This window comes from Chrysemys picta, chromosome 1, assembly GCF_011386835.1.
Source record: "Chrysemys picta bellii isolate R12L10 chromosome 1, ASM1138683v2, whole genome shotgun sequence".
NCBI lineage: Eukaryota > Metazoa > Chordata > Testudines > Emydidae > Chrysemys > Chrysemys picta.
In genome coordinates this window covers 48,056,067-48,074,300 of record NC_088791.1, presented here as the reverse complement: position 1 = coordinate 48,074,300, position 18,234 = coordinate 48,056,067, and the positions used below count along the sequence as shown (strand labels likewise).

The 18,234-nt window shown below is 45.6% G+C and overlaps 1 protein-coding gene across 10 annotated transcripts in view; it reads left to right on the top strand.

Moving 5' to 3' along the window:
• The window catches only part of MET (MET proto-oncogene, receptor tyrosine kinase), a 131,701-nt gene that overhangs the window by 101,075 nt on the left and 12,392 nt on the right, over positions 1 to 18,234 (top strand). For all 10 annotated transcript variants that reach the window (XM_065556223.1, XM_065556235.1, XM_042843730.2 and 7 more), the window contains 5 exons: positions 2,819 to 3,037; positions 9,113 to 9,259; positions 12,519 to 12,675; positions 14,813 to 14,953; positions 17,378 to 17,608. In XM_065556223.1, the coding sequence (XP_065412295.1) occupies positions 2,819 to 3,037; positions 9,113 to 9,259; positions 12,519 to 12,675; positions 14,813 to 14,953; positions 17,378 to 17,608 (895 nt within the window). The remainder of the gene's footprint in view (positions 1 to 2,818; positions 3,038 to 9,112; positions 9,260 to 12,518; positions 12,676 to 14,812; positions 14,954 to 17,377; positions 17,609 to 18,234) is intronic.

Here is an 18,234-nt window from a genome sequence, read left to right as displayed (position 1 = left end):
CTTACCTTTGGGGGACTTCTTGTGGAGCTGAAATAACCCCATCTGTTTATGAGCTGCAGGCAGCAGAGGGAACGAACTCAAAGTAGAGAATACAGGCCTCTGTAGGATTGACTCATATTAGAGCCTAAGAGACAGTCATTATGCCCCCTAGATACGTTTACAGTAGATATAGGCATTCCTTGCTTCCTCTGCCTCTTGACTAGGCCAAGCAAAAACTGGGGGCTCTGAACTGAGGGGGTGCTATGTGAGACAGTAGGGTTGCCAGGTGTCCAGTTTTCGACCAGAATGTCCGGTCGAAAAGTGAAACTGGCAAGGTCCAGTCGGCACATCTGACCGGACACTAAAAGTTCTGTTACCTGCAGTACCTGGCCTCTACTACTGGGGGGTGGGGGTGGGAAGAGCAGTAGCTGCTGCTGGAGCTTGGAGAAGTGGCTTTGCTTAGCAGGTGCTGCTTTTCCCAGCTCCCAGCCTGATGGAGAGAACTGGCTGGCTCTCAGACCGGGCTCCAAAATAGGTACTAGTGCCATCTAGGTGGGTAACCTGTCTGCCCCCCGCCCCAATTTCCCCAGCCCCTTGCTCCAGGGATAGAGCCCCCACCCTCCTGTGCCCCAAGTTCCCCTCTCCAACCCCTCGTTCCAGGGACCGACACCCGCCACTCTACTGTGCCCTGATTTCCCCACCCAAGCCCCTCGTTCTGGGGACTGACACCTGCCCTGTTGTGCCCTGATTGGGCAGGCTCTGCATCAGCTCCTCCCAGTCTGACTCTGCAGGCGGCAGGTGAGTCCCAGGGGTTGGGGCAGGGCTTCAGGGGACGGGGTGGGGCAGGGTGTTAGCTTTTCAGGTATTAGAAAGTTGGCAGCCTATGGGATGGAGGGGATTTTCTGATGGGGGGTTGTTTTGAGTCATGATCAGATGGAAGGGGTTTTGTGTGCATAGCGGGGCATTGCCCAGGATGAGGGTTTAGGGGAAGGAGAAGATTTCTAAGAAGTGAGTTAGGTTTCTGGGAGGGAGTTGAGGGGGGAAGGTTTGGCAGAGCTGAGGTGGGAGAATGGAAGGAATAGGGGTGGGAATGAGGGAACTGGTGAATGATGGTGAGTGTAGATGAGCCAGTGGTATACAGTAGGGAGCAGGAAGGCAAGAGTACAAGCAGTCCCACAGAGACAAATACTCCTTTCTCTGTGCCCTGCCCTGTACTGTAATGTGCCCTATGTTTTCATTCTGAAATGAGGCGGATGCAAAGTGGGGGAAGAGAGGGATCCTTTCTTTCTATCTTCCAATCAACCTCCCTCATCCTCCACCAAACCCCTCCTTGGGACATCCACCACCAGTGTCCTCGTTTGAAAATCTGGTCAACATGTCAGAGGAAGCGCCACCTGTTTTGGCAGCAACTGCTACCACAAAATACCAAGTATTTTGTTAAGGTGAATACTGAAATAAATATTAAGTGCTCTGCTTTTGGTGTTCACGTATTTCCTACCCTTGGCTTAGCTGACTCCTGTTTACACCCAGCTGAGGTGCACAGTAGAGGAATGGAGATGAAGAGGTTGGAATAAGGGAGACATTGGTGGGGAAAAAATCGAGATTTCAGAATTTGTTTTCATCCCTCATTGGAAAGAAATTGTGACCTTTCAAAAAATATTTGAGAGAAAGACCCACCCCAGAATAGCCAATAAGTCAGTGGTTGGGGTACTCACCCAGACCCAGGTTCAAGTCCACTCTGAGCCTGTGGGCTATCGTGGGGTGGGAGGTCTCTCTCTTTGACCAGAAAATTCCATCCTAAACTTGAGAAACCACGAATCAATGTGTTCCGATGAAAAAAGATTTTGTTCAAAAATATTCCTGACCAGCTCCAGTGGCAGCTCTACCATCTTCTCTAATCATTTTTTTTTTAAAGAAAAGATATAACCAAAGACGCAACCCTTCAAAAGCTCATTGTGGGATCAAGTAGCCAGAGTATGCACCTGGTACTTGGTCCTGCTAGTGAAGGCAGGGGGCTGGACTCGATGACCTTCCAAGGTCCCTTCCAGTTCTAGGAGATAGGATATCTCCATTAATTTATAATTTAATTTATTTATAATTTATATCATTTTTTCACAGCTGCTGTCAGGAAATACAGGTTGAAACGGATCCTGTAGCATACAACATACGGGGAGACTGCAGTGGTGCTCTGCATGGGCACATTAGTCCACCTGAGCATTGTATGTTGCAGGACTGGAGCCTTAACTATATAATTTTGAAAGAAAATTGGTGCATTTTTGGCACAGGTTCTCATAGCATGAGTTTGGCAGCCATGTTCTGGTCACTTCATGTCACTTCGGCAGTATTAAGGGAATGGCACTCCAGCAGATCTTCACATGGGAGTCCCTCTGACAGAGACTGGTTATTCTGGGTTGTGGCTGTGTTGTGTCACTGGAGCAGTAACAAAGTAGCCAGAATATAATATACTGATGATCCTTGGCTTTGAGATTTACTTTCCATTAATTATCTGCAAAATATTTGCCTAAAATGTGCACCCTGATGCTAGGAAATATGTTTGCTAATATGCTTCCTCAAAAGTGTGCAAATGCCATCAAAGTGAAGTTTTTGCACTGATCACTCAGATCTAAGAAAAATGCTGCATAAGATGCATGAGAATTTTACTTTGATTTTTTTATAGCAAGATACCTACTGCTCTGCAGCTTTTATAAACGTTATTTGAAAAGAGTTGGCCATTGAAGAATATATTTTAATGTAAGTATTTGTATGGTGTTTGAAAATGTTTCTGCACCTCCAGTATATTAAATGCATCTCTCTATTCTGTACCCCTTTCTTATTACAGACATGTAACCATCGTTCTAACAGAGAGATAATCTGTTGCACAACTCCCTCGCTGAAATCCTTCAATCTGCAACTACCCCTTGCAACAAAAGTGTTTTTCATTTTTGATGGAGTACGCAAACAATACTTTGATTTTGATTATGTGAATAATCCTGTATTTAAATCTTTCGAAAAGCCAGTGGTGATCTCAAGGGGCAATCAAAATATACTGGAAATTAAGGTAAGAAATGCTTAGATGTTTTTTTAAATCATTGGCTTTGATCTACTAGACTTTATGCAGATAAACTGAAACACTATTCAGAAAACAATATTATATAATAATATTTCAGTTTACACCAGCAAATAGGTACTAAAACACAAACTATCTGTCATAACACTTATGTGTAATAGGGGGCTGATGTTTAATGAAGGTTTGAAGAAAAGATCTGAAGGATCTCTGCAGAAAAATGTTCTGCAGGGAATATCTTGACAGCATTGTTCTCTACTTGTACCACATTCTTCTGAAATCCCAGTTGTCATGAACTATAGATAAAGAGCTGATTTCAGATATACCAGGGGAACACTTGGCACACTGGGTGGGAATGCAAAGGGGACTTTCCTGGTCCTCAAGGGAGCTAGGGGATAATTCAGTCCCAATGCAAGTTAGAGCAGCCTCAGGACTGTTCTAAATTGCACCAGCTTTTAACAGCCTGTTACAAGTTGTTATACCAGAATGGATAACCCAGAGCATAGCATGCTCCAGCAATATCTCCTTCCCACCATGAGCCCCAGAACACTTGGGGAATCTTCAGCTGCACACTTAAGAATTAGCAGGAGTAAGGATCTAGCTCAGAATTTTAAATGGTTGGTCTGTAGACTCATCTATTCCTCCTCTATGGTTTTGTGTCCTTTCCACTGGAGGAAAATGGAACTGTCTTAGCAGCACTGGCATTCTAGATCTTGGATTCAGGAATTACTGTTTCTGCTTCATTGGAAGCAGTGATGATGGTAGAGGAGTTTGGTTAAGGACTGGTTTATTGGAGGGTGACCGCAATGACCCTTCAGCCCTGTTGGTTTACCTTGTAGTCATTGTGCCCTAGGCAGCTGCCTTCTGAAGCCTAATGCCCGGATGATTTCCTGGCAACCATTTAGAGAATGATGTTAGTCAAAGCTGGTCTCCTAGAATAAAGCATGAACAGACAGCAATTTAACATCTTCCTCCAAATAAAATTAGTTATAGTGGGATGTGTCCATTGAAACACTGAGGCGACTTTTAGAATTTATGTTCAGGAGCCAAAAGATCTTTATAAGCCATACTGGCAACACTTTCCCCTCACCCCTACACACAGACAAAATCACACACACGTAAGTTTACATGCCTCATGGTCTTATTTTGAGCAATAATTAAGCAACCACAGCATGAAATTAAATGGTAACTTGCTTCAGTGAGCAAACTGTTCTACCAAACCAAAGTTCTTTTATCTTTTTCTTAATTAGTTTTAGAAGGGGGGAGAGCTTTTATCACGAGTTTTTCAGTCGGACTAATCTAGTGTGACACATTTGGCTTTCAACAAATGACTGGATACTGACTGAAAGTTTCTTTCTGGTTTCCCTTGATGAACACAAGATGTTTTATAAGAAAATATTGCTCAGAAAAACTATATTTATTCAACTGCTTTATCTAGGACTTTGTCCATCTGGGCATTGTGTTCCTGAAGTGCCAGATGTTTTTTGTCTTCAGTGGAGGGCTTCCAAAACTCCATATTACACTCTGTGTCAAGGTCCCTCATCACAGCCATCTTCCTTTGCCAAGTATGTGACGCTCTTTGAAGTCTTATCAATGCTACTCATATAGGCTGGTCAGAGGGGTCATGGCAGAGTGACACGAGGCACTCTCTTGGTCAATTCCCACCCAATGAGCTGAGAACACTGCTTCTGAAATGCTCCCATCTCCTGCCAACTTGCAAAGCACACAAGTTAGGATAAATCTTATTGTCTGTCAAACTAGGACAACCAAAAACTCAGTCTGGACAAGAAAATGTAATTACTTATTGCCTGCCAAAAGAAGTCAGTGACCCGTTCTTATGAACTTTAGGCCTGCTGACTGCCCAGTGCATCCTAGCTGTAAATGAAAAATGACCTCCTGTCCAAGTTTGCTTGTGAACACCACCAAACTGCAGAAGGAATGTATGGTTTGTCCACATGGCGGGCTCCTTTGTTGAATTCCTTCTAAGGCACTACTCAACCAATTGCCCCATACCATATTTACAGGCTAATTATACATGTTTTCGTCTTCCAACTTCCCAAATGCAATATCTGTCTGTTTATTCTTGGGTATTTCTGTCATCCATTATCATAGTACGTAACTGCAGTCCAGTGGCATTCACAAGGAAGCCATAGGAATAGACCAATGTTTGCTTTAAGCCTCTGGTTGTACATGCCAGGCAAGCAGGGCAACAAGGAATGTTAACAGCCAATCAGATCAGGTCAGCAGCTTGTCCCAGCATGTAGGAAGTGATAGGCAAATACATAGAAGTAGAAGAAACAGCTGAAACCGACTCAATAGCAGCTCTAGGTCCGAATTATTAGTCAGACACTTTAACTTGTCTTAGCTCTGCATGTGATCATTACTTAAGATTCTCTTGAAAATGCCCATCAGTGCTGTCCTGAGTCAGAGGCAGGCCGTTTAATTAAGTGCTGCTGCATCTGAGCCCCTACAAGATTGTGCACAAGTGCACTACAGTGTCTGGAGCAGCTGTTCTACAGGGGTCCTTCAGCTTAAAGAACTAGACAATTCAATTAACAGTGTAAATGGGACAGAGAACTAGGCCGAAGGTAGTTTTCATGGACTCCTGTTGTATCTCTCTAGGGCCAGTCCCCCAGATTCCAGAGTATAGTCTGAGTCCACTGCCCTCACCACCAACATGGATCCCTCTCATGCTCTTACTGCAGTTTTATATCAACTTCAATCCCCGTTTCCATTCAATCTCTAAACAGGGACTGAGCAACAGGCCCAAAGCTTTGCCTGATCAGAGCTCATACACACATACCAAACCAGAGACAGACTACAAGTATTACTTATATATAGCAGGTCTTGATTTTTAAACAGAACTCATTCTGGCCATGGAAAAATATTGGGACCATCACAATTTCATGTCAAACAATCAAACTTGACAAGTCTGCCCTAGAAATCAAAGATGGAAGTGATCTATTAAGCCACCTTGTCCATTCCCAGTCCAGTGTAGGATGTTCTCTGTGGGGTAATCTTAAGTGTCACTGCCTCTTGGTGTGGTCTTTTTAGGGGTCTCAGCTTCTGGCTGACCCTTCTGAGCTTGGTCTCAATCAGGTCAGTTCCTCGATCCTCACATCCAATTAAGTTTATCAGCCCTTCAATTTTAGGGCTTGCAGTCTCCTTCAGTCTCCTGGCTGTTTTCTTGGAGGCAGCCTCGTGTAGGACTGTCACCCCTTTGCTACCTAAGGGTTTTCTGCCTCCCCTTCCCTTCTCTGTGCTCTCCCCTTTAGCAGATCTTGTTTTCTCTATTGGTTGTAGCTGTGGGTGCCTGCCTCCAGGATTGGTAGTTCTCGTAGCTACGTGGGGGTGTGATCAAGCTGCTTGCTTGTAAACCAGAGAGACTCTCCTCCCCCCTCTGTCTATGCTTAGTATGGAGTTTGTAGACTCCATTACATTAAGAAACTTGTCCAGTCCATTTTTAAATGATTATTGATCGATCGCCTTCCATGTCCTTTAGCAGATTGTTACAGTCTTGAATCTCCGCATTAGGAATTATTCTGACATTAAGCCTGCATCTTCCATTCTTAAATTGTGTTCCATTATTCCTACTGATGATCTGTAGGACCACTCTAATCCTTCAGTGCTGTTCAACATGCTTCAGATACTCGTTGTTGTGGGAGCAGATGGTATATAGAGTTGATCTGTGATGGCTACTCCAAGTAGTAACTAACTGCCCCATCTGGCTTGAGGGGGAACCAACTTTAAAAACCAGGGTGGGGATGGGTAACAGATTCTTTTTAAAAAACAAAAGAACTAACATGAAAGGGAATCTTATTCTCCCACCCGGTAGTACTCAATAGGCACTCCCTTCTATCCCTAAAATATCTGACACATTCTGTGATCCTTAACTGAGCAGAATTCCCATTGAATAAGAGGCTTGAGTAAGGATCTTAGAATTTAGTCCTACAAAACTATCCTATACTTATTATGATCTGCTCTGCATGGGTACAGGGATCTGCTCCCATGGAACTCATTGCAGGGTCAGGACTATGTGTTCTTCAGCACTCCTTTCTTAGGGAAAAATAATAATAATAATTAATAATAAATCCATAGCTAGCCAATGGTAAAGTGTGTTCTTATTAGTGTTACCCTCAATCTGCCTGCCCCACTTCCCTCCGATTGTTTGTTAAAAGTACTCTGCATTTTGTCTCAAATTAGATTGAAAGGTCTTCATGGCAGGAGCTGTATCTTCTTAAATATTGTATTCTGCCCAGCACCAAGGGGACACTAATCCTAGACAGGGTATTTGTCTGGTTTTAAGCTGGACAGCCCTGTTTTTAAATGGTTTGTCCCTGTCGGTACAGAGACAAAACCGGCCGTGGTTATGTCTGTTACCATCGATGGGGGAATATGACAGGACGGAGTCCCGATCCTGTCTCTTTTCTAGCCACAAACCACTCAGAGACTTTCTTCTGGTCAAACACCTTTGCAATTTATTTAGTGTTCTCCCCACCACCCTAACAAATTTACACAGCTCTGTATTTACAATAACATACACTCCTTAGCTCCTTAGAAGGTATCTTCCACCTGAGAGATCTCTCTTGGCTCTGATTCTGAAAAGGCTACCAGTCTTTCTTCCCCCGTGGGCACTTCCTTCCTGTGCCCTTCTACCTTCTGGGCTAAATAGCCTTGCAACTCTCTCCTGCCCATCCCCAATCTATCAACTAGGCACAGCTTTGCCCCTCAGGTTCACTCCGGGGCAATTTAATTGGTGATACAGCAGTACAGCTGCTGTTGCCCAGCACACTATCACAGTGACACCATTTTGAAGAGCGCACTGCTCTTCCCCCACCATCGTGACTTCGTACACACTGTGTGTGCAAGGTCACACTGGCAGGGTGTAGTCTCACAGCCAGGGGCAAGTCCAGGCTATTTCCAGAAGTACCCGAATGTCCAGTATTCTGAGGATGCATGAGTGGCCACCCTCCTTAATCCTGAACAGGGCCTTTGGGCACTAACACGATACAAGTAGCAATAATAATAATGATTCACCTTAGTCTGGGATGTAGTCAAGGGCAGTTTTCCTGGATAAGGGGTGCAGAATGGGGTCCTTTTAATGCTGTCATTGTTACTGGTTAATGCTCATCTTTGGTTTGTAGAACAATTTATCCAATTTACTGGGGTGACCATATTTCCCAAAGAGAAAATGGGATACGCCGAGAGGCTGACCCGTGCCCTCTCCCACCCTGCATGGAGCTGGCCCAAGCCCCCTTTCCCCTGCACGGTGCTGGCCTGAGCCACCTGGCATCACTGCTCGCCCAAGTCCTGCCACCTGGGGCTGACAGCCTGAGCCCTGGTACCTGGTGTTGCTACACACCTCCCTGACTGTTCCTCTGCACTCTCCCAAGAGAGGTGTGCCCTGCTTTTTTGGCAAAACTGGGCATTTGTCCCGTTTGCTCTTACCAACTGATCATCAATAAATGCCTAGTTTTGCCAAAAAAGTCAGGACATCCGGGATAGGACTTAAAAAGGGGACTGTCCCAGCCAAAATAAGACGGTCCTACAATTTGCCCAATTCTATGAGAGCAATTTGCTGTCAAGTTTCACTCCCTTTGTAAATATAATGTATTTCCCCATGCCATTTACAAAACAAAATGTTTGAGATGCCTACAATGTAGTGGATAACAGAATGCCAGTTTTGTATAAACAGGGCTATATAATGCTTCCTTTCTCATGTGAATTATGCAAAAATGTGAGACAGTAAAAAAACCCAGCAGAATATGTTCCTTGGATGTTTACATTTTTAGAAATCATGTGGGTTGCATGAGTGTAACTGAGAACAGAGTTTGGCCTTAAACATTTTACTTCCCTTTTTGTTTTTCTGCGTAACTGTCATTTACATTAACAGAAATTAAACGTGCATTGGCTGGGCAATAGAAGACTAATTGTGTAGTCTTTTGTTTGATTTCCTAATTGTTGCTTTTGCTACCTTAAAATAATATTTTCTGAGTCAGTAGTAGAGCATCTCCTTAAGAATTATATTAAATGATTGTTAATATAATATTTTTAAATTTTTTTTTCTAGGGAAATTACATTGATTCAGATGCTATTAAAGGCGAAGTGCTAAAAGTTGGAAATAGAAGTTGTGAGAACATCCGCCTACAGTCTGAATCAGTTTTCTGTATGGTTCCCAGAGATCTGCTGAAATCCCACAGTGAGCTAAATATAGAGGTGGGATACCCTCACTCCATATATGATGTAGCTAATAATGATGCCACTGGAATTATGGTGCCTGCAAACTTAAAATGCAACTCTAATCCTCATGTTGGTAGTGGTTTCAGTTCATGAACTTTCCCTTGTGTGTGTGTGTGTGTGTGTGTGTGTGTGTGTGTGTGTGTGTGTGTGTCTTATTATTTCTAAGTTCCAGCTTTCTTCAGAAAAATGTGAATTCTTTTACGTGAAACATTATATTAGGTGTTGTACAGACAAACAACAAAAGATGGTCCCTGCCCCCAAAGAGTTTACAATCAAATTGTAAGACAAGAGACAACAGGTGGATGTGGACAGATAGACAGGGAAGCATGTGGAAATATTGAGGCAATAGTTTTGGTCCTGTTCCTGCAGGCCTTCCTTGGAGTCAATGGGATCAGGCACTTTGTGCAGATATTTAGGACAAGTACTTGAATCCAAGTCCTACATCCTTTTGTGTAGAAAAAGCATGAAATAACCTGTTCTTCACATACACAATTTGGTTTTATTAGTTTGATAAAATGCAGATATTTAGGCAGGGCCAGCTCTAACTTTTTTGCCATCCCAGGCAAAAAAGAAGAGCGCCGCCCCGCCGTAACATCCCCCCTAGCGCCACGCCGAGTCGCCGAAACCCGCCCCCCCAGTGCCGCGTGGGGCCGCCCAAACCCCTCCTCGCCCAGTGCCGGGCCGGGCCGCCCAAATCCCCAGAGCGCCGGGCCGCCGAAACCTCCGCCCCTGCGAGCGCCGGGCCGGGGCCGCCGAAACCCCTGCCCCCCCGTGAGTGCCGCACTGGGCCGCCGAAACCCCAGGAGCGCCGGGCCAGGCCGGGCCGCCCAAACCCCCGCCCCGAGCGTTGCGCCGGGCCAGACCGCCCAAACCCCCAGAGCGCCGCGCCGGGCTGGGCCGGCCAAAGCCCCTGAGCGCTGCACCGCACCAGCGAAGCCCCCCACAACCCCCAGCGCCGCACCGCCGAAACACCCCCGCGCTGCCCGGCCGAAACAAAAACAAAAAAACGGGGTTTTTTACCCCCGCCACCCCAACATTGGCCACCCCTTTTGAGGTGCTGCCCCAAGCACGTGCTTGGTCGGCTGGTGCCTAGAGCCGGCCCTGTATTTAGGACAAGTACTTGAATCCAAGTCCTTCACCCTCTATGAACCAAAACTTGGTCCCCCTGAGTTACTGAGGGTGTTGCCATTGATTTAAATAAGGCCAGAATTTGACCCTGTGTTGATTCATATGGCATTACAAGCATCTTTCAAAATTGTTGAGAAAATTGTTGAGAAAAGACAAAAATCACAGAAGTGAGAGCCGTGGGGGGAAGTGGGGCCAGGGCTGGGAGCTGGGCCGTGGTCAGGGGCCGTGGTCAGGGGCCGAGGCCAGGGCCAGGCAACGGTCAAGGCCAGGAACCAAAGCCATGGCCTCAGCTGGGGGAAGGGCTGGAGCTGAAGTGGAGCTGGGCGGCTCCCTCCCCACCTCCCGTGGGAGCTGGCCCGAGCCCTGTCACACCCCTCTTAACGTTTCTACATGCCCCCCTAGTGGGTGCGCCCTGCAGCTCGGGGACCACTGATTTAGATGGTAAGCTTCTTGTGGTAAGGACAGTTTGTTTGTCATGTGTTTGTACAACACCTATCACAGTGTGGTCCTGGTCCATGACTGTGCCTCTTAGGCTCTACCTGAATACAAATAAAATAATTATAAGAGAAAATTTCTGTTAAAAGCACAGGCGCTAATTCTTGGCTATAGAGCTGACAAACTATGAAATCAAATGTTCTCCTTATGCTTTCCCTTTGGCAAATACATTTTCATAGAAGATTGAAAATGCCATGTCACTCATACTTAATCTATGTATATATGATATTAAATGCACAGACACTTTTACATTTATGTCGCTGGTTATGTAACTTATTTAATCAGTTCTATTATGTCATATTTCCTTAATCCGTTGACTCCTAACAACCACGGGTGTGGCACATTGTACATGTGGAAGCAAAGAGTTCAGTAGTGAAGGGGTTAATCATGTTGTCTACTTGTTTACTGGCAAAAAGTCTTGGAAATTGTCTGCCCAGCAAAGAAGAAATTTTGTACTTCTGATGGACAAATCCTTCATTACGGTACTCAAAGGACTGACTTCCACACAAGAAAGACGAAGGATTGCCAATGCATTCCAGTTGACTGAGATAGTGCCATGTGTCCGAAAATAATTTTGCCCTGGTAGCTGGTCAGTGTGTGTTTCCTTGTTTTTTTAAAACTTGTTGACTAGCTAAAGATTGGCAAGGATAGAATCACATGACCATGGGAACTATACTACAGAACCTGCAGCATATTTCAGCCAGACGGACATGTACTAGGGCTGTTTTAAAATCAAATACAGTGCTTTTTCCTATAAACCCCCACTTTTGCTAGTGCAATTTGAGTAAAAGGTGATTAACACAAGGTGGCAGTTTAGATTGTAAGCACTTCAGAGCTGGGACTGTCGTCTTTGTTCTGTGTTTGTGCAGTGCCTATCATCATGGGCGGCAGGTATTGTAGGCCAGCAGAGGCTAAGTCTCCCCTAACCTAGGCCTGTGGCTCCACCTACATTCTGCCCTGAGGCCCCGCCCTCAATTCCCCTCTCCCCTGAAACCAGCGGCAGCTCTGCTGTGGCCAGTGGCCCGGGGCAACTCAGTCCAGCCAGCAGCCTGGTGCTTAGGCCCGCCGCCGGTTCGATGCTTGGGCCCACTGGCATGGCTGAGACAGGTGGGCCAGGGCTCCTCCAGCCACGGGGCGGGGGTGGGGCTCCTCCAGCTGTAGGGGGGGCAGCTCGGGACTCCAGCTGGCGAGGACAGGGCCTTGGACAGAAGGGGCGGGGCTGGGGGCTAGCCTCCCCAAAGGGGAGGTTCACCTGCCACCTATGCCTATCACAAAGGGGTTCTGGTCCAGGCCTGCGGCTCCTATGTGCTACATAATGCAAAGAACAAAGTAATTGTCTGTGTGTGCAAATGCTGGGTTTCATGTGTACAATATAATTTTGTGGGTGTGATGGCTACTTGGCTTCTTGAAAGGATGTGATGAACCGCAGAGGACCATTTCCACCAGTGCAAATTCATTACTCCAAACTTCTCTCCATGGTGGAGCCTTTCAGGCCAGGATTTAGCCCATAATGGGTATTTCAGAATCACTATTTCAGTGCTAATATGAATTATATATTTTTGGTGGATTTTTTATTTTAAATCTTCAATATCTTTTTCTTTGTTTCTGTTAGTGGAAGCAAGAAGTTTCATCAACACTTATTGGGAAAGTGCTGATTGTGCAAGATCAGAATTTCACAGGACTGATTGCTGGAGTTGTCTCAACATCAGTGTTATTTTTATTGTTGTTGGGGTTTTTTCTATGGATGAAAAAGAAAAAACAAATTAAAGGTGCATCATTGCTTCATGAAGTAATGTAAAAAATATGTGGGTTCTTTTAAAGCTTAAACTGTTTTATGCACTGCCTACATGTAATGTAATATCCTTCTCATATACCCTGCCAGTAGAAATTGCAAAATATAGGTCCAGTCTTCGGTTGCATTTCAGCTCCTTTTTGGTGCCAGGGCTGTGTGAAGGGCCAGAAAGCAGATCTGGCCAGCTGAGAATTCCCCTGAGGCTGAGCTCTCAAGTGGGGTAAACCCTAGCCAGTCCTCTCCCCCAGTCAGTCTTGGCCTAAGGGGCGGGAAGAGGGCATGGTTGGAGTGAACTGTACTTCATCTATACTCAACTGTTGTGGGGTCCCTTACAGCCAGGGACTACAGCCAGCTGGTATAAATTAAAGCAGCCCCCAGGCTGCTCTAACTTTTATTGAGGCTCAGGTCAGCACATTTCCCTGAATTTCCCTGGTGGCCCCCCTTCTCAGTACAGCCAAAAATCTAGCCCCTATACGCAGGGGCGGCTCTAGGCACCAGCAAAGCAAGCATGTGCTTGGGGCAGCCCATTTGCAGAGGCGGCAGGGATCCAGCATGGGAGCTGAGAACCAACAGGGGGCCCTGGGAGCTGTAGTTCCTTGGTTAGCTCCCTGCCTATAGAGCCAGCCCTGGAGCAGGGAAAGAACTACATTTCCCAGCATTCCCTTGGCTACTACCAACAGGAAAGAGGGGGAGGGAGTGAGGTAGCTGAGACCTCATGCTGCAGCCTGCTGTGAATGGAGAGCTGCACTGTGAGTAGGGATACCATATTTTAACATTCAAAAAATAGGACACTCCACAGGGAGGGAGGGTAGCCCCACCCTGCCACCATCCACTCCCTCCGACTGCCCCCCACAGAAACCCCAACCCATCCAACCCCCCTGCTCCCTGTCCCCTGATCACCCCCTCCTGGGACCCCTACCCCTAACTGCCCCCCAGGACCCCAACCCCTATCTAAGCCTCCCTTCTCCTTGTCCCCAACTGCCCCCTCCTGAGACCGCCCCAACTTCCCCCCTAGAACCCCACCCCCTACTTGTCCCCTGACAAATCCCCGGGACTCCCATGCCTATCCAACTGCTGCCTGTCCCGACTGCCCCCCCCCAAATCCCTGAACCATCCAACCCCCCCTGCTCCCTGACCCTTGACTGCCCCCCCCCGGAACCCCCTACCCCTTCTCTAACCCCCCAGCCCCCTTACCGTGCCACTCAGACCAGCGTGTCTGGCTTCACGCAGTGCCAGACACGCTACTGCATACATGCTGCCGTGCTCCCTTGCGGAGCCACAGCCCCCCCCCCCCCCCCCCCCCCAGCACCTGCCTTCCAGATTTGAACACCTCAGAATTCAGGAGTGCTCAAGCTCGGTTTGGGCAGCTGTTACTTCATTTCTCCCAAATCAAATATACTGATCCACTGTAACTTGCTGTAGAAAAAGTAGGATAAAATTGAGCAAGAAATGCTTCCCAGTGGTTATTAGGACTGGAATTGCTATTTTCAACAGCCATTGCCTTTTTGTTTGTTTGTTTGTTTAAAAGGAAGACAGTGATATTGCATTGGCAAATTCCCCATAGAAAGAAAGAGTGGAAGAAAAGAATAATAAAGGCACCTCAACTTTTCCTCATTTATGTAGGACAGTCTTATAATATGCATCCAGATATCCTCCAATCACACAGGCTGAAAATTGTTCCACTTTACTGCAGTTCTGTAACCATATGGGAACCAATCCTGTCTGTGTTCTGTGCACATGTAAAATTCATGCTGAATGACCTGCCGTGGGAGCGAGTTACCAGTGACCCAGGGCTGCGGCGGAAGGAGGGTGCAGGTGGGGGAGGGGGGAGAGAGCCCAGGGCTGGGGCAGCAGGAGGTGTGTGTGGGGGCAATGGTGGGGGGGAATGAGGGAGCCCAGAGCTGGGGTGACAGGGGGTGTGGGTGGGTGGGGAGAGCCCAAGGCTGGGGCAGCAGGGGGATGCGGCGAGGAGCCCAGGGTTGGGACGGGGGGCAGCCAAAATTTTTTTTGCTTGGGGCGGCAAAAAACTTAGAGCCGGCCCTGCCTATACGTGTTGCAAATTAGGAACTCACTGTACATGAGTTTGACACTGTTTCTTTCAAACCCTCTTTCAGATCTGGGTAGTGATTTAGTTCGTTATGATGGAAGAGTGCATACTCCTCATTTGGATAGGCTTGTGAGTGCAAGGAGTGTAAGTCCAACTACAGAAATGGTTTCTAGTGACTCTGTAGACTACAGATCAACGTTTCTAGAAGGTGCGTCTCTGTTGTTAATCTGAGCAGTCATTGCCATATTTTTAACTTTCTTGTTTTTCAGCTATCTTCATATGACCACCTGTTTTGAACTATATCTTATTGCTCAATTTTTCATCAGACCTGTCTGTCTTTTGTTAAGGACCTTCACCTGCTTTTTTATAGAAAGTAGACTTCAGGAGTATTTCACCAGGTTAAACTGAGGTGGTTTTTTTTTTAATTTTCACTATCGTCTGAGTGGCAAAAAGAGATGAGATTAGTGAACACGTTGTAAAATCAGTGTAAAAAATTTATAGAAAAAAATACCATATTCCAAACCTTAATGAGGAGCTGCAGATTTATGAATTTTTCACTCTTATATATTTATGTAGGTCTACCAGGTAAAAGGTGCAATTCTACTCCAAAAAGAGCCTGCAATCCCCACCCTAACTCCGCCCCCTCCCTGCCCCTATTGGATCCCTTCCCCAAATCTCCGGCCCGGCCCCACCTCTTCCCCCAGCACGCGGCGTTCCTCCTCCTCCTCCCCTGTCCCTCCCTGCCCCGCGAATTAGCTGTGTCGCGGCACAAGGGCTGGGAAGGAGGAGAAGCAGGATGTGGCGGGGCACTCGCGGAGGAGGCGGAAGTGAACTGGAGCAGGGGGGGTGGGGTCGGGCCACGGGGAGCTGCCGCACCCACCGATTTTCCGGAGCACCCACGGAGTCAGCGCCTATGTTAGGGCACTCTCCTGTGATGTGGGAGACCTAAGTTCAGATTGCTGGTCTACATCAGGGAGAGGGGGAATTGAATGTGGGTCTCCCACATCCTTGGTGATTGCCCTAACCATTGGGCTAAAGGTACTACCTCCTCCTCCTCCAGCTGTTTGGTGAAGCTAGCCCTTAATTTCCTTTGCTTTTATGTTAAAAAAATGTCCAGAAACAGCACCAAACAGTTCATTATGGGTCAAAGTAAATGTTTTGTTCAACCAGAAAATAATTTTTGTGGACTTTTTTGATTGCTGAAATTTTTCAGAATTTTCTAATTTGGTTTGGGTCAAACTGATTTTTTCCCCTACCCCAATTTTTATTTTTTTTTAACTACCAGCAAACTGAAAAATCAGTTATTCACCTTCCTCTGTCCAGGACATGTTTGCCATACTCTCCTACAAGGCTCCTTCATCTTGTTGATATAAAAGAAAGCTACAGCATATTCCTAAAAAATCACAAGAACTAAATTAATATTGAATATGCCTTTGATATGCATATCAGTTACTGTAAGGAATAAAATGAAAAGAAGATTGGAAAACTTCGAGGTACACTGATAACAGCTATTAACATTATTTTACAAAACTGGAAAGACTCGCCTCAGTTACATAGTGATAATTGGATACACTCCCTCCTTGTGCAGCATAAATGTGAGGGATTTGTGTTTCTAAACATAACAGCATGGAGTTAATATCTGGAATCTAATGAATAATTTTAGCACTATCTGCATTTTATAATTTCATGTAACATATCTATGTCCAATTCCTTTTTTCTCTCTGATAAAATAGCCTCATCTGTTAGGGGTTTTCTTTGACAGTGGGCTAAATTCTGCTCATTGACTCTGCTGGACTCATTCCATATGTAACTGAAAGTAAATTTTGGCTCTTTGATTCTATTATACAAAACGGTAGTAAAATGTTTAAGAAACAATACCAAAAAAGTGAATGTTCTATTGATTTAAACTATTCCCAAATCATTTACTATGCTTAACTGAAATATTGCAATTGCTGTCATTTAAAATCTGTTGACAAATTGTGGTTTTTTTTTCATGTTACACCAGCTGTATTATCTTTGGAAGCTACAGGATATGACTCACCTTTAGGCAATTCCCTGGTTGAATATTGACCATTAGATAAATATAGCTTGTCACAGGCAGTTTGGGAATTTAATCAAATTTCATGAAATGTAATCAAATTTCATGAAATGTAAAGTTGCCTACCAAATTATAATCTGACAGTAACCCAAAGTTTTGTATTTTGAATCCTTTACTACTTCCTACTTGCATCTGTGTTCTTCTCCAATTTTACTCCAATGGCTACATAGTCTAGATATACTTACATACTTCTTTTTTTTTTTTTTTTTTTTTTACATTGGCTAGAAGTGGAAGGGCCTGATACTGTTCCCTCTGACGTAAGTGGCAGTTTTGCCATTTACTTCAAAAGAAGCTTGGTTGGGCCCAGAGTAAATTTCTGTCTCTGGTGACGTAGTTTACATGAGCTTTGGCAAGGCAGCTACCTATATTTTCCATTTCCCTTTTGTGACGGGGTATGTGGTAAAGCAGGCTAACTTCCAGACTGATCGAGTATAACTGACTTTGCATAAGTACCAGTTAAATACACCTCTTGATCTTCCAGTGAGCACAGCAGGAAGCTTAAAAGAATTAAAATAATTTCTGTTCATCTTGCAGATCAGTTTCCAAATTTGTCTCAGAATGGCTCATGCAGACCAGCACAGTATCCTCACACAGACCTAGCATCCATTCTGTCCAGTGGGGACTCAGATTTAGCCAGTCCACTGCTGCAAACTAATGTCCACATTGACATCGGTGCCTTAAATCCAGACCTGGTCAAAGAAGTTCAGCATGTAGTCATTGGTGCTGACAGCCTGATTGTGCATTTTAGCGAGATAATAGGAAGAGGTAAGTATTTCAACTCTTATCTTGCTAACTAACATTTTTGCACAGCCATTCATCATATTCCTTTCTGAAGACAGCATCTAACATATCACTGAAAGATATTGCAGTCATTTAACTAAAGGCTTGCACACTTTGTTGTTTTTATAGGCTGAGCACATTGCTCATACCAAGGACATCTTGCATCCCTCCATATTCACCCCAATCCCAACCTCCTTGTGTGCTACCACCATCCCCCTCTATTTCAGGGACTCCCTGCATTATCCCCCATGCCAGGGGCTCTGTGTCATCCTCCCCCATTCCACCATCTGCCACATGGCATGGGCTCTGTGTCCACCATGTCCCTCTCCCCTCATTGCTCCCTTCCCCTCCATGCCAGGGGCTCTGTGTCCCCTCATTCTCCTTTCCCACTATAACAATGCCCCTGTTCTTCCCATTAATGACGGAGATTTTGGGTGCCTGACCCACCCCCATCTCCTCCTTTCCCCCACACACCAGGATCTCCCATTCTTCCTGACCCCCATGCCAAGGTCAATATATTTAGAGGTGTTCACTAATTTTGTGCACTTCAATATACCTGGATGACTTAAGTGAAAGTTTTGGGTTTTCAGCACCTCTCAGAATCAGGCATA